This window comes from Canis lupus, chromosome 2 (genome assembly GCF_048164855.1).
Source record: "Canis lupus baileyi chromosome 2, mCanLup2.hap1, whole genome shotgun sequence".
Classification (NCBI taxonomy): Eukaryota; Metazoa; Chordata; class Mammalia; order Carnivora; family Canidae; genus Canis; species Canis lupus.
Genome location: NC_132839.1, coordinates 2,896,828 through 2,909,037, shown reverse-complemented (window position 1 = coordinate 2,909,037; position 12,210 = coordinate 2,896,828). Strand labels below are relative to the sequence as shown.

General features: G+C 33.3%; 1 protein-coding gene across 20 annotated transcripts in view; it reads right to left on the bottom strand.

The window, feature by feature from the left end:
* Window positions 1-12,210, bottom strand: part of TMEM232 (transmembrane protein 232) — a 248,986-nt gene that overhangs the window by 176,236 nt on the left and 60,540 nt on the right. For all 20 annotated transcript variants that reach the window (XR_012012605.1, XR_012012604.1, XR_012012606.1 and 17 more), the window contains 2 exons: window positions 8,782-8,905; window positions 7,492-7,744 (listed from right to left, as the gene is read on the bottom strand). Coding sequence is in view for 14 of the 20 variants with exons in the window: in XM_072788172.1 (XP_072644273.1) it covers window positions 7,492-7,744; window positions 8,782-8,905 (377 nt within the window). In the remaining 6 variants the exon portion in view is untranslated. The remainder of the gene's footprint in view (window positions 1-7,491; window positions 7,745-8,781; window positions 8,906-12,210) is intronic.

The following is a 12,210-nucleotide window of genomic DNA, read 5'->3' as shown; positions in this document are numbered from 1 at the left end:
TATCATCCTTTATGACCCATCAAGCAAAATGTTTCTCAAAATTGGAATTTCAAGAGATCAAGCAAAAATTCTGTGCATTTAAATACATTTTTATCATCTTCCCTCATGTTTTTCTTTTTTTTTTTAAGATTTTATTTATTTATTCATGGGAGACACAGAGAGAGGCAGAGACACACAGGCAGAGGGAGAAGCAGGCTCCCTGTGGGGAGCCCAATGTGGGACTCGATTCCAGGACTCTGGGATCACACCCTGAGCCGAAGGCAGACTCTCAACTGCTGAGCCACTCAGGCGTCCCCCTGTCATGTTTTTCCAGCTCAAAATTGTCTCATCTAGAGACTATGCTACCAATGTATCTCACACCTGAAACTAATATAACAGTATGTTAACTAATTGGAATTAAAAATTTATAAATAAGTAGAAAGAGAGTTAAGTAAATAAACAAATGAAAATAATGGGTGCCTGGGTGGCTCAGCACTTGACCATCTGCCTTCAGCTCAGGGTGTGACCCCAAGGTCCCGGGATCAAGTCCTGAATCGGGCTCCCCGCAGGGAGCCTGCTTCTCCCTCTGCCTGTGTCTCTGCCTCTCTCTGTGTCTCCCATGAATAAATAAATTAAATATTTTTAAGAAATTAAAATAAGTAAAAAATAGAGACCATGCTACAAACCTTTTTGTTTTGGCATTTGAGCACATGCAGACCTTCCTATACCACAATACCCATGGGGAGGCATATTAGTCTTCTTGGGCTGCATTAACAAAATACCATGGACTAAGAGTCTTAAACATAAGAAACTTATGTATTTTCTCACAGTTCTGAGGCTAGGATTTCCAAGATCAAGTTGCCAGTGGATTCTATTTATGGTGTGGGCTCTTTTCCTGGCTTTTAGATGGCTGCTGTCTCACTGTGTCCTCACGTAGGAGACAGTGAGATCTCTAGTGTCTTTTCGTATAAGGACACTACTAATTCAGACATGTCAAGTCCTACCATCATTACCTCATCTCCAAATACAGTTACATGGAAGGTTATAGTTTTAACAAATGAATTTTGGGGAACACAATTAAGTCCATAGAAGCAAATGTTAAATACAAAATTGGTATTTATAAGCATACATAGAAATTTCTGTTCAATCAAAAAACACTAAAAGGCAGCACTTTAGTGACTGGCCAGAGATCTCACTCTAGAATTAATAGATGTCTGACTCTGTGAAAAGCTTGTTTGATACAAAATCTCAAAATGAAAACGGAACATGCTGAGTAGTCATCCATTTTTCTAGATTCTTTAAGTACTGCTCCCATATCAGATCAAATCACCAGGAAATTATCTTCACGAAAATTATTACTTTAGCTTTCCATAACACTGCCATCACAAAAGTATGATTTTAAGTGTTTTTTCATATTAAAGCCTTTATATAAAAATAGTCCATAAGAACACTATTTGACTCATTCATAAAAAGACTATTTATATATTTATATACCATTTAGAAAATATTTTTCACTATCATTTATATCTTTATATATAAATAAAATAGGATCCCCAGGATATAAGGTGTACATAGTAATAAATGTTAGGAAAAAAAAAATCCTTCCTCACTGACATTTTCTCATTATAACAACATTAACAACCACATTAACAACCATAACATCTATTAACATTTATTAGACCTTTACTATGCGTGAGGTGCTATGCCAGGAGTTTATATGCTTCCATGGCTTTTTCTCACAAAAAGTCCTATGATTTGAATGGCAGTCTTTTAATAATTATCAGGTAAAGAAATAAGTCAGGAAAATTAAATAATTTGACCTAGGATTCCAAGATATAAGTTGTAGAATTGAAATACAAATCTGTGTGACTTCAGACTGGTTCTCTCACTCTAAACTAAAAATTCACTTACTTGAAGGATAAAATTATGAGAAAAAATCATTTTCAATTAAATACAGCAACAGCTCCAAGTTCTTTAAATCATCTTCCAAAAAGACAAACTTATCTTCCCCCATAATCATGTTGACAACACCAGCACAGATGATACTACTTTTGGAGCTCTTTTCCGTGATCTTGAAAAACTGGTGATCATTATCAATGATCATGCACACAGGGCAACCAAGACAAAATCATTTTCCCCATGTGGAAAAATCAATCAGGGATGCTACAAGAATCAAGTTATAATGAATCACATCAACAGTTTTTAAAACCTATTATTTGACAGTTAAAATATTCAACTAGGCATTTGTACAGTCATGTTAAGTAATGTTTTTCCATGGTAATGACTGATACAGGAAAGCCAAAAATCCAGTATGAACATGAAGAGGAGACTAAAAATTTATGTCCAGAGGTTATACGTTCTTTGATTCTGACAAAGATGGAGAAAATTTTCTCATTCTTGACAACATGTCTTTAACAAAACAGTCATCAGATAATCAACATACTTCAAACATTTCCCACAAGAAACCACAAAGATGCTGTAAGTATTGAGGACTTCAAATTATTCAGAATCATTAATGAGACAAATCTTACTTATACTATCTTTGGCTTGTACAATAAGTTTGATGTCATAGACTTTTGATTGTAGGGGAGGCAATTTTGATACGTGTATCCTCTTTATTGCAGATCAAATCTTTAAATATATTGTACAACCAGAAACATCTATTTGTCCACTTGGATTGAGAAAATATTGACAAAATACTGGTTATTTATCTCATTGCTGACTTTAAGTATAAGCATAAAAAGGACAAAAATGAAAGCAAAAGAACCATCCATTGCGTCAGCATCATTTGTGAATATACAAAGGTCAACTCCAACCAGAATTCAGTTTATTAGAGCTCTCTACTGCTCTATTATAATACCAGTTAAAGAACAAAATAATGATACCATGTGATCTGTAGGAAACACTCTGTGATCTATAAATTGTTGGTTGGTTCAATGAGATTCAGAAACTCCTATAAGATTTAATCAATTACCAGAAATTAAACAAAAGTATCAACCTGAATGAAATATCATTTATGAATCCAGATGGCTATCTCACCTATGGTCACATATGAAAATATTCAGAATTTGCTGTTTTTTAGATGCCCTGCTTTTTCTTTGGTACTGATTTCACATCAAGCAGAAAGAAGTATGCTCATTCAGATTTACAAAGATGAGAAAACAATGACCAAGGATGAATATATGTTTGACAAGTTCAAGCTCACAGATAGATTTCTATAATGTGTGCATTGCTTGCAAGGAAGAAAACTCACATAAATGTCAGTGAAATTCTCAATAGGTCTGCTGTTGACAGAGAAACAATTATAGGGAAAGAGTATAACATTTGAGCTAGGACAATTTGGGGTGTGTTGTCTAGGAAGCCAAACAATATAAACCTATAGGTGATAAGCAGAAAGACAAAAATCTCTTCCAAGAACTCACCCAAATTCTGTATCTGTACCATTAAAATAAATTATTCAGGAGAAGATGAGAAACTTCAAAGAAGATCAGCAATTAGCAGTGAATGCAATGAAATCATCAACTGGCTAGAGAAAAAAAAAATCAGACTAAGGAGGAAAAAAATTTTGAGTATCCACAAAAAAACACAACCCGTCATCGTGAGATTATGCCAGTGGTCAGGGGTCATGGCCAGCAGGAAGCCAAGAGGCTGATGGGAATAGATATCCTCCCCATGGAGAAATGTCTACTGGACTCATCACTGAAGAGAACAGTTAAAGAAAACAGAAATAAATAATTCTACACAGCTAGAGAAAAAAAAATTGAAAACCTAAAATTTGTAGACAAATCTGTTCAGTGGCAGTTTTAAAATCATATATTGAGGAAGATTTCTGGTCATTTTGAATCCTTAACAGTGTGAACAGCAAAAGAGGTAAATGCCTTTTCACTTTATCAATACTATAAAAATGGAAGAAATATATATACTGATTTGTATACTAAAGACTAAGAATCTATTCAAAATTAACAATCTTAAAAAAATTGAAACAAATGAAAAATAATCTTCCTATAAAGTGGGAAAAGGAAGGACAAGCAAATTACACTCAGAAATGACAGGTTCCAAGTTATTGTATAAACCAAAAGTGTATTAAAAGTTATTTCAAAATATCAAGCAAGTTTTTTAAAAACTGAGATTAGTATCTCCTACTAAGTTCTTACTATTTAAAGTTATATTTACACATAATTTATGCCAAACCAGTGATTTAAGGTTCTGCAGTCAAATGCTCTACCACTGAGCTATATCCCCTGAATTATGGTTCTGAAGAAAGAAACTATATGCTGCCTCCTTCCATACTTTTAAAATCTTACAATTATATTTGAAATTCGGTGATTTAATTACATAATGAATCCACTATTATTAACTACCCATATAGTTAACTATTATGTGCTAGATACTGCTATGTTCTAGATGCTGGATTAATACAAATATACTTCAGACATGATTCAGTCTCAATTGTCTCATAATTTAATGGAAGTTAGAGTCATCTATACAATATACTATAATAATATATAGATTGCAATAATATTCATAAAGAAAAGGTCTAGTAATCCTAAAAGGAAACTTTTGAATTAATATTGTCCCTATAGTACTCTTTTATTTTTATTTTATTTTTTTAAAGATTTTATTTACTTATTCATGAGAAACACAGAGAGAGGCAGAGACACAGGCAGAGAGAGAAGCAGACTCCCTGAGGGGAGCTTGATGCGGGACTAGAGCCTAAGACCCTGGGATCACAACCTGAGCCAAAGGCAGACACTCAACCATTGAGCCACCCAGTTGTCCCAATATATAGTACTCTTTTAAAAATAGAAGTATTTTATCCTAATAGTTGCCTTAAATAATATCAAAATGACCTTTAATCTTGAGACTTAAGACAGGTATACTTTGATGGAGTATAAAATGTCAGATGTGAAGAATGTACTACAATATTTGAGTAATTGAAGAGAAATCCTCTGAATGGGAAGAGAACAAGACAAACAGTAGATACCTAGAGAAAATAGAGAAGATTGATAGAGAAGTCCTTATGGGGAAAAGAATAAAAAAACTTTATACACATTTCCTAAATTTTCCTACGGTTATCTTTGTTTTCCAGGAATATAATGTGAATCATAAACAAACTGAATCTACTTTATATTTAAGTTGTTTTAATATTGTCAATTAAAAATTTCCATGTTATGGAATATTCTTTCTGCATTTGTAAAAAGTCCAAATAAATTGAAAATTGTTGCCCACTTCACTTTCTGTGAAAGGCTTATTGCTATAACATAATAAAAGCCACATATGAAAAGCCCACAATGAATATCATATTCAATGGTTTCCCCCTGAGAGCTTTCCCCCTGAAGTCAGGAACAAGACAAGGATGTCCAGTCTCAGCACTTTTATTCTGCATAGTACTGGAAGTCTCAGGCACAGCAATCAGACAACAAGAAGAAATAAAAGGCATCCCAAATGGTAAGGAAGAAGTAAAACTTTCACTATTTACAGATGACATGATACTGTATATAGAAAACCCTAAAAACTACATCAAAAAACTATTAGAACTGGTAAATGAATTCAGTAGTCTTAGGATACTAAAATCCTATGAGGATTTCCTGTGAGGAAATCTGTTGTATTTCAATACACTAATAATGAAGCAGAAAAAGAGAAATTAAGAAAATGATCCTATTTATAATTGCACCAAAACTGATAAGATACTTAGGAACAAAGCTAAGCAAAGAGATAAAAGACCTGTACTCTGAAAACTATAAAACACTGATGAAACAAATTGAGGAAGACACAAAGAAATGGAAAGACATTCCATGCCCATGGGCTGGAAAAACAAATATTGTTAAAATGTCTATACTACCCAAAGCAATCTACACATTTAACGCAATCCCTGTCAAAATACCAGCAGCATTTTTCACAGAACTAGAACAACAATAACAAAAATCCTAAAATTTATATAGAACCACAAAAGACCTCAAGTAGCTAAAACCATCTTGAAAAAGCAAAGCAAAGCTGGAGGCATCACGGTTCCAGACTTCAAGTTATTTTACAAAGCTGTAATAATCACAAACACTATGGTACTGGCACAAAAATAGACACATAGATCAATGGAACAGAAAACCAGAAATAAGTCCACAACTAATCTTCAACAAAGCAGGAAAGAATATCCAATGAAAAAAAGTCTCTTCAACAAATGGTGCTGGGAAAACTGGGCAGCTCCATGCAGGAGAATGAAACTGGACCACTTCCTTACACCATACACAAAAATGAATTCAAAATTGATAAAAGACCTAAAGAAGACCTATACCCATAAAAATCCAAAAAGAAAACAAAGGCAGTACTGTCTCTGACATTGGCCATGGCAATATTTTTCTAGATATGTCTCCTGACCAAGGGGAAATAAAAGCAAAAGTAAACTATTGGGACTATATATATATATATATACATTTGCACAGCAAAGAAAATAACAAACAAAACCAAAAGGCCATCTACAAAATGGGAGAAGGTATTTGCAAATGACATATCTGATAAAGAGCTAGTATCCAAAATATATAAAGAATTTATACAACTCAACACTCAAAAAACCGAATAATCCAATGAAAAAAGTGGGCAGATGACATGAACAGACATGTCTCCAAAGAAGACATCCAGATGGCCAACAGATACATGAAAAGATGCTCAACATCACCCATCATCAGGGAAATGCAAATCAAAACCACAATGAGATATCACCTCACATCTGTTGGGATGGCTAAAATCAACAACACAAGAAACAGGTGTTGGTGAGAAAAATGAACTTTTGTGCACCATTGGTGGGAATGCAAACTGATGTAGTCAGTGTGGAAGACAGTATGGAGGTTCCTCAAAAAGTTAAAAATAAAACTACCCCACAATCCAGCAATTGCACTGGGTACTTACCCCCAAAATACAAAAACATTAATTCAAGTGGACACATGCACCCATGTGTTTCTAGCAGCATTATTTACAATAGCTAAATTATGGAAGCAGCCCAAGTGTCCATCAATAGATGAACTTTCCTATTCAAAGATGATGCAGTAAATATACACAATGAAATATTATTCAGCCACAAAAAGAATGAAATCTTGCCATTTGCAATAACATGGATGGAACTAGAGAGTATAATGCTAACCGAAATAAGTCTGAGAAAGACAAATACCATGTGATTTCATTCATATGTGGAATTTAAGAAAAAAAAATGAAAAAATGAGCAAAGGAAACAGAGAGAGAGATAAACCACAAAACAGACTCTTAGCTAAAGTGAACAAACTGATGGTAACCAGAGGGGAGATGGGTAGGGGGATGGGTTAAGTAAGTGGTGGGACTTAGGAGGGCACTTGTGATAAGTGCTGGGTGATGTATGGCGTTGTTGAGTCACTATATTATATACCTGAAACTAATACAACATTGTATGTTAAAAAATAAATAAAAGTAAATAAAAACAAAATATAAAATATAATAAAAGGCTTATTGCCATATGTAGACAGAGACATTGAGAAATAATTTACTTACAATTATCTGACATTCTTGAAGAGAAATATTCCAAAAGACCTAAAATACTTGTTTCCTTCAATTCTGGTGGTTCTTCTGATTTATCAATGAGCAAAATATTTTTTTGTGAACTTTTACAGACACAGAAACCAATAAAAGCAGTTTTTCGCAAATTAGAAGTGGTCGCATACAAGCAGATTTCTGCAAGAATTGTCGTATATATGTAGACTACATTCCAGGCCCAGGAAAAATTATCTACCTTGCAGCTTTCTTCCTAAAAGGAGAAAACGGTTATTAGATAATCAAAGTACATTCTGTCATAATTAAAACTGTATATTGTACTTGTGATAATAAATACCTTCAAATTCTATAGAGTTGTTAAAGGACCATAATCAATGAATATTTCTAAAATGTACTCATTAAAAAACAGATTTTCTGGGGGTAGATTGCATAAAATCTAGCTCAAAGGATAAAAAATACAAATAGCTAAAAGGAGTATAAAGAATAACTTTTCAATTTCCTTAGTAATCAATAGAATAAAAATTAATACAATGAGATACCAAAATGGTATTATATTATATAATATTATTATATTATATAATATAAATAATATAAATATTATTATAATTATTATATTACAAAATAATCTTTTTTATATAAAATTCAATTGTGTGTGGCACTGAATATATTTTTCATAGGAAAGCAAGACAGTTATATCTTCTGCATAGAAATCTGGAGATCTATCTACAAAAGTCTATTATTTAATAGACTATGCAATTTAATTTTATGCATCTATTCTGAAGTAACAGTCATAAACACAGATAAAAATTTTATGTTTGAGAATGCCAGTTCAACATTATTTGCAATTAGCTATGAATAATTAGAAACAAACTCAATGTTCAACAATGAAGAAACAGTTAAATTATCTCATGTACACCAAAATATAAATTTTAATAATATATAATTATAATGAAAAATGTTTTCATGATATGTTTTAAATTATAGGGAGCTAAACCATATATGACTCTATGATCTCAAGTTTGTGAATAAAATTCAAAGTCCCTCTCATGTATATGTGTGTGTGTGTGTCTATTATCTACCTTCATATCTCTACATCTCTATCTAACATCTATCTATCTATCCATACTGGGATATACGGCAAATGTGCATTTCCTTTTATATTTAATTAAAATTTTTATTACAAGGTTATTCTCATTATAAGCCTTGATATGATATACAGTTTAAGTAGTGGCAAAAATAAAATTTCTCTTCAAGTCTTTTAAAACACCTAAATTAACGATATATTGTTACCTGATTTTGAACAGACGTAATGCTTAAAAGAAAATCTCTCATTAGTTCCATTAAAGCTTTCAAGCAGGCCATGTTTAATTTGGCAGCCTCCCCAAGGACCAAAAAAGCCAGTATTGAATCCAACCTAGGAATTTGTGAATAAAACAACAAAGACCTTAATTAAAATAACAATAAATAATTTTTAATGAAAAAGATGGCCAGAGTTAATGAATATCTCAGATTACCAGATACATTTACTTTTAATAAAGACCAGTATTGGTCGACACTGGTTGTGATTTAAGTCTACAAGAAAGAGCCACAGTTTGACAAGATACTTGCATTCAGATACGTGTCCTGTCAAAACTTTGAGAACAATAAATACTACAAAAGATCACATTTCTTCATAGATCCTGTATAACGAGCAATCAAGGGCTCTGGTTCTACAGTGTTCCCCAGTGCACCTAAGAGGTGAATTTCAAGAGTGTTTTCCTTTAAAACAACAACAACAACAACAACAACAACAACAAATTGTAAAATGGTCTTCCTAAACACTCCAAAAGTTCAGATTCATTTTATAAAAAGTGTAATTTCTCAAAACCCATATTTCAGTTTGAAAAGAAGACTGTCAAGATTTATCACTCATAATATTGTATAACTGGGAAATCACACAAGAATTTATTAGTCATAAATGTACATATATTTGATAGTTTCAGGAAATTACACATTTAGTGTTATTTTGACCCAAGTGAAAGAGATACAGTTTGAAAGAGACTTGGTAAGAATGCAAATGTAAAATTGCCTCTACCTACAACTGCATATTGCCTTGATTTATCAGCCATTGATAAAGAGTTAGCATATTTTACAACTATATTTGAATTTCACAACTGTGATATTTCAGGCCAGTAAGTCAAGTTCATTATCATTTTCAAAAGGAACCACCTCTAATCCTGGGGAAAAAAGACAATTCTTTATATTTGAATAGAGCTTTAAAGATCTCAATGTGCTTTCACATGAATTATCTCACTCATTGAACCAATTTTTTGACATATTCAAGACCTCTTTGAAATCTTTTTTTTTTTAATATTAGAAAACTGAGACATAAACAGATCTGGGAGATTTATCCAGGTTCCTGTTTTAAACGAGGTTAATGATAACTAAAGCCTTCTCTCACCTATGGGTATTTCCTGTACTCCTTTTTCCAAGCCATTATTTACATACATAGAAACTAAACCTATCGTGGTGATCATTTCACAATATATACAAACATCAAATCATTATGTTGTACACCTGAAACGAACACGATGTTTTATGTTAATTTCACCTCAAAAAAAAATTAACCTTAATCTGACAATGCTGCCTATTGCCTACCTAATATTGTCTGTTCCTTCCTCTCAGAACTAAACCTCAGTTTTGTTCAAGATGGCAAAATGCTCGGTTAACATTGCTCCTCAAAATGGAAATACTCTGTATCTTGATTGTGATTACACAAGTGTATGCATTTGTCAAAATTCATAGATCTGTATACATAAAATATATGAATTTTATTATATGTAAATTACATCTTAATCGATTTGACTTAAAAAATGAATCCTCACATTCCCTTGAAGCTTGGAATAGCCACAAACTGTAGATTTAGTCAATGAGAGATACAAACGGAAGCCTATTATGAAAGGCTTCTGGGTAAACTATCATTTTTCTGATTAAGAAAAAGATTAAATTTAGATAACAGGTGATTTTTTCCCCCTTTACTCATCCTTTCCCTGCCCCTTGGAAAACATACATGGTGCCAGATGGTAGACCAGATGTCTTGCAACAAAGCAGGTGCATGTCCAACACTACCAGTGGAAAAAAAGGAAGCTAGAAGGAGCTTGGGTCTTGAGTTTCTTAAGAATCTGCATATCAGTAGTGCACTGCTTGTTATGTGCAGTAATTAAAGCCCTACCTGGTAATGCAGTTGTAGTTAGGTTACTGTTACGTGCAGAACTGAATCCTGACTGATAGATTCGACATGATGCTTACCAGCATGATCTTGGAGTCAAAAATTACAGATGGAACCATAGCTCTGCCACTGATTAGGTATAGGACCTAGGGCAATTTGCGTAGTCTACCTCAGTCTTAATCTAGTCATCTAGTAAATACAGCAAAACCTACTTCTCAGAGACGATTATAAGATTTAAATAAAATACTCTATGTGAAATGGCTAGGTTCAAAACATTGACCTGAATCGAATTGCAGAAAGACTGTTCCTTCAAAGTCAAAGGCTATGAATTTGGTAACTTTTCTCTGTGAATTCCAAGAGTGACTGAGGTCCAGATACCCTCCAAGGTGAACAGCCGGTGAGTCATTCTCTGAGTACTCCTCACCCCACTTCACAAGAAGGTCAAGCAAAGGAGAGGATAGCCTCGGAGTTTACAAAAATTCCTTGCCCCTGAATATACCTCACTGTCCTACGATTTAGGTTCTTTTGTTCTCTTTTAAGTCAAGAAAATATTAACTAATGTAGGGCAGGCACTCGCACTAAAATAAGGATGAGAAAAGATCCATGAGTGTCAGCCACCTATAGTAGAAAAGCGTTTCAACACAAACACACTATTTTCAGTCAATGCTATTGAATGCAAAGTTTTCTGTAAGTGTAAATACCTTTGCCAAAAATAGCATAGAAACACCGATACTTACAAATTGGAGTTGGTTAAAATTCAAAACTTAAAATCAATGCACATGTTGATGAGGTTTAGGAATTTTGCACTAGCTTCTCTGTGAACTCACTGCAGTGCACCAAGTCTCAATTATTAGTAGACTAACCTGGTTTGACAGTGCTGTGAATTAAATATGCATAAAGTAATTAAAAATATGATAAATTCATATTTATGATAGATAAATATTATAAAATTTCCCCTAATTTTATAAATAAAGAAACTAAGGCAGAGGTTTACTGGCTCACCCAAAATAGCATAGTTACTTGATTCATTCTACCTTTAATTTTTTTCTCACTTTTAAAACTAATATGACTCACCGCACACTGGTAAATACCTCAGCTAGCCTTACTCCAGCCCAGTGTTCCTTCTGCATTAATATGAGCCAGCTAAAATATTTCAAATAAATAAATATGTAGATAGATCGGCTAAAATACAGTAACAGGAGGCTTTATAAAAAGCTACCGATCTATCTATCCGTCCACACACACCCTTATAAAAAGGTTAGGAGCATCAGCATTTAAGACATTTTCCTAGGTTCTCTTTACTCCTCTCTATCGCTTCTTCAATGACCAAATTCCAGTTTTGAAAGATGGAATGAAAATGTCTCCAAGTCACAATCCTTACAAGGGTTCTCTCAACCTTTCAGTAGATACCTCGGAAAACACTGAGAACGTCAAAAATCCACATAACCCTAAAAACGAGAGAGATGTCACTAAGAGCAGCACCTCCTAGGGAATTTCCAGAAGAATTTCCA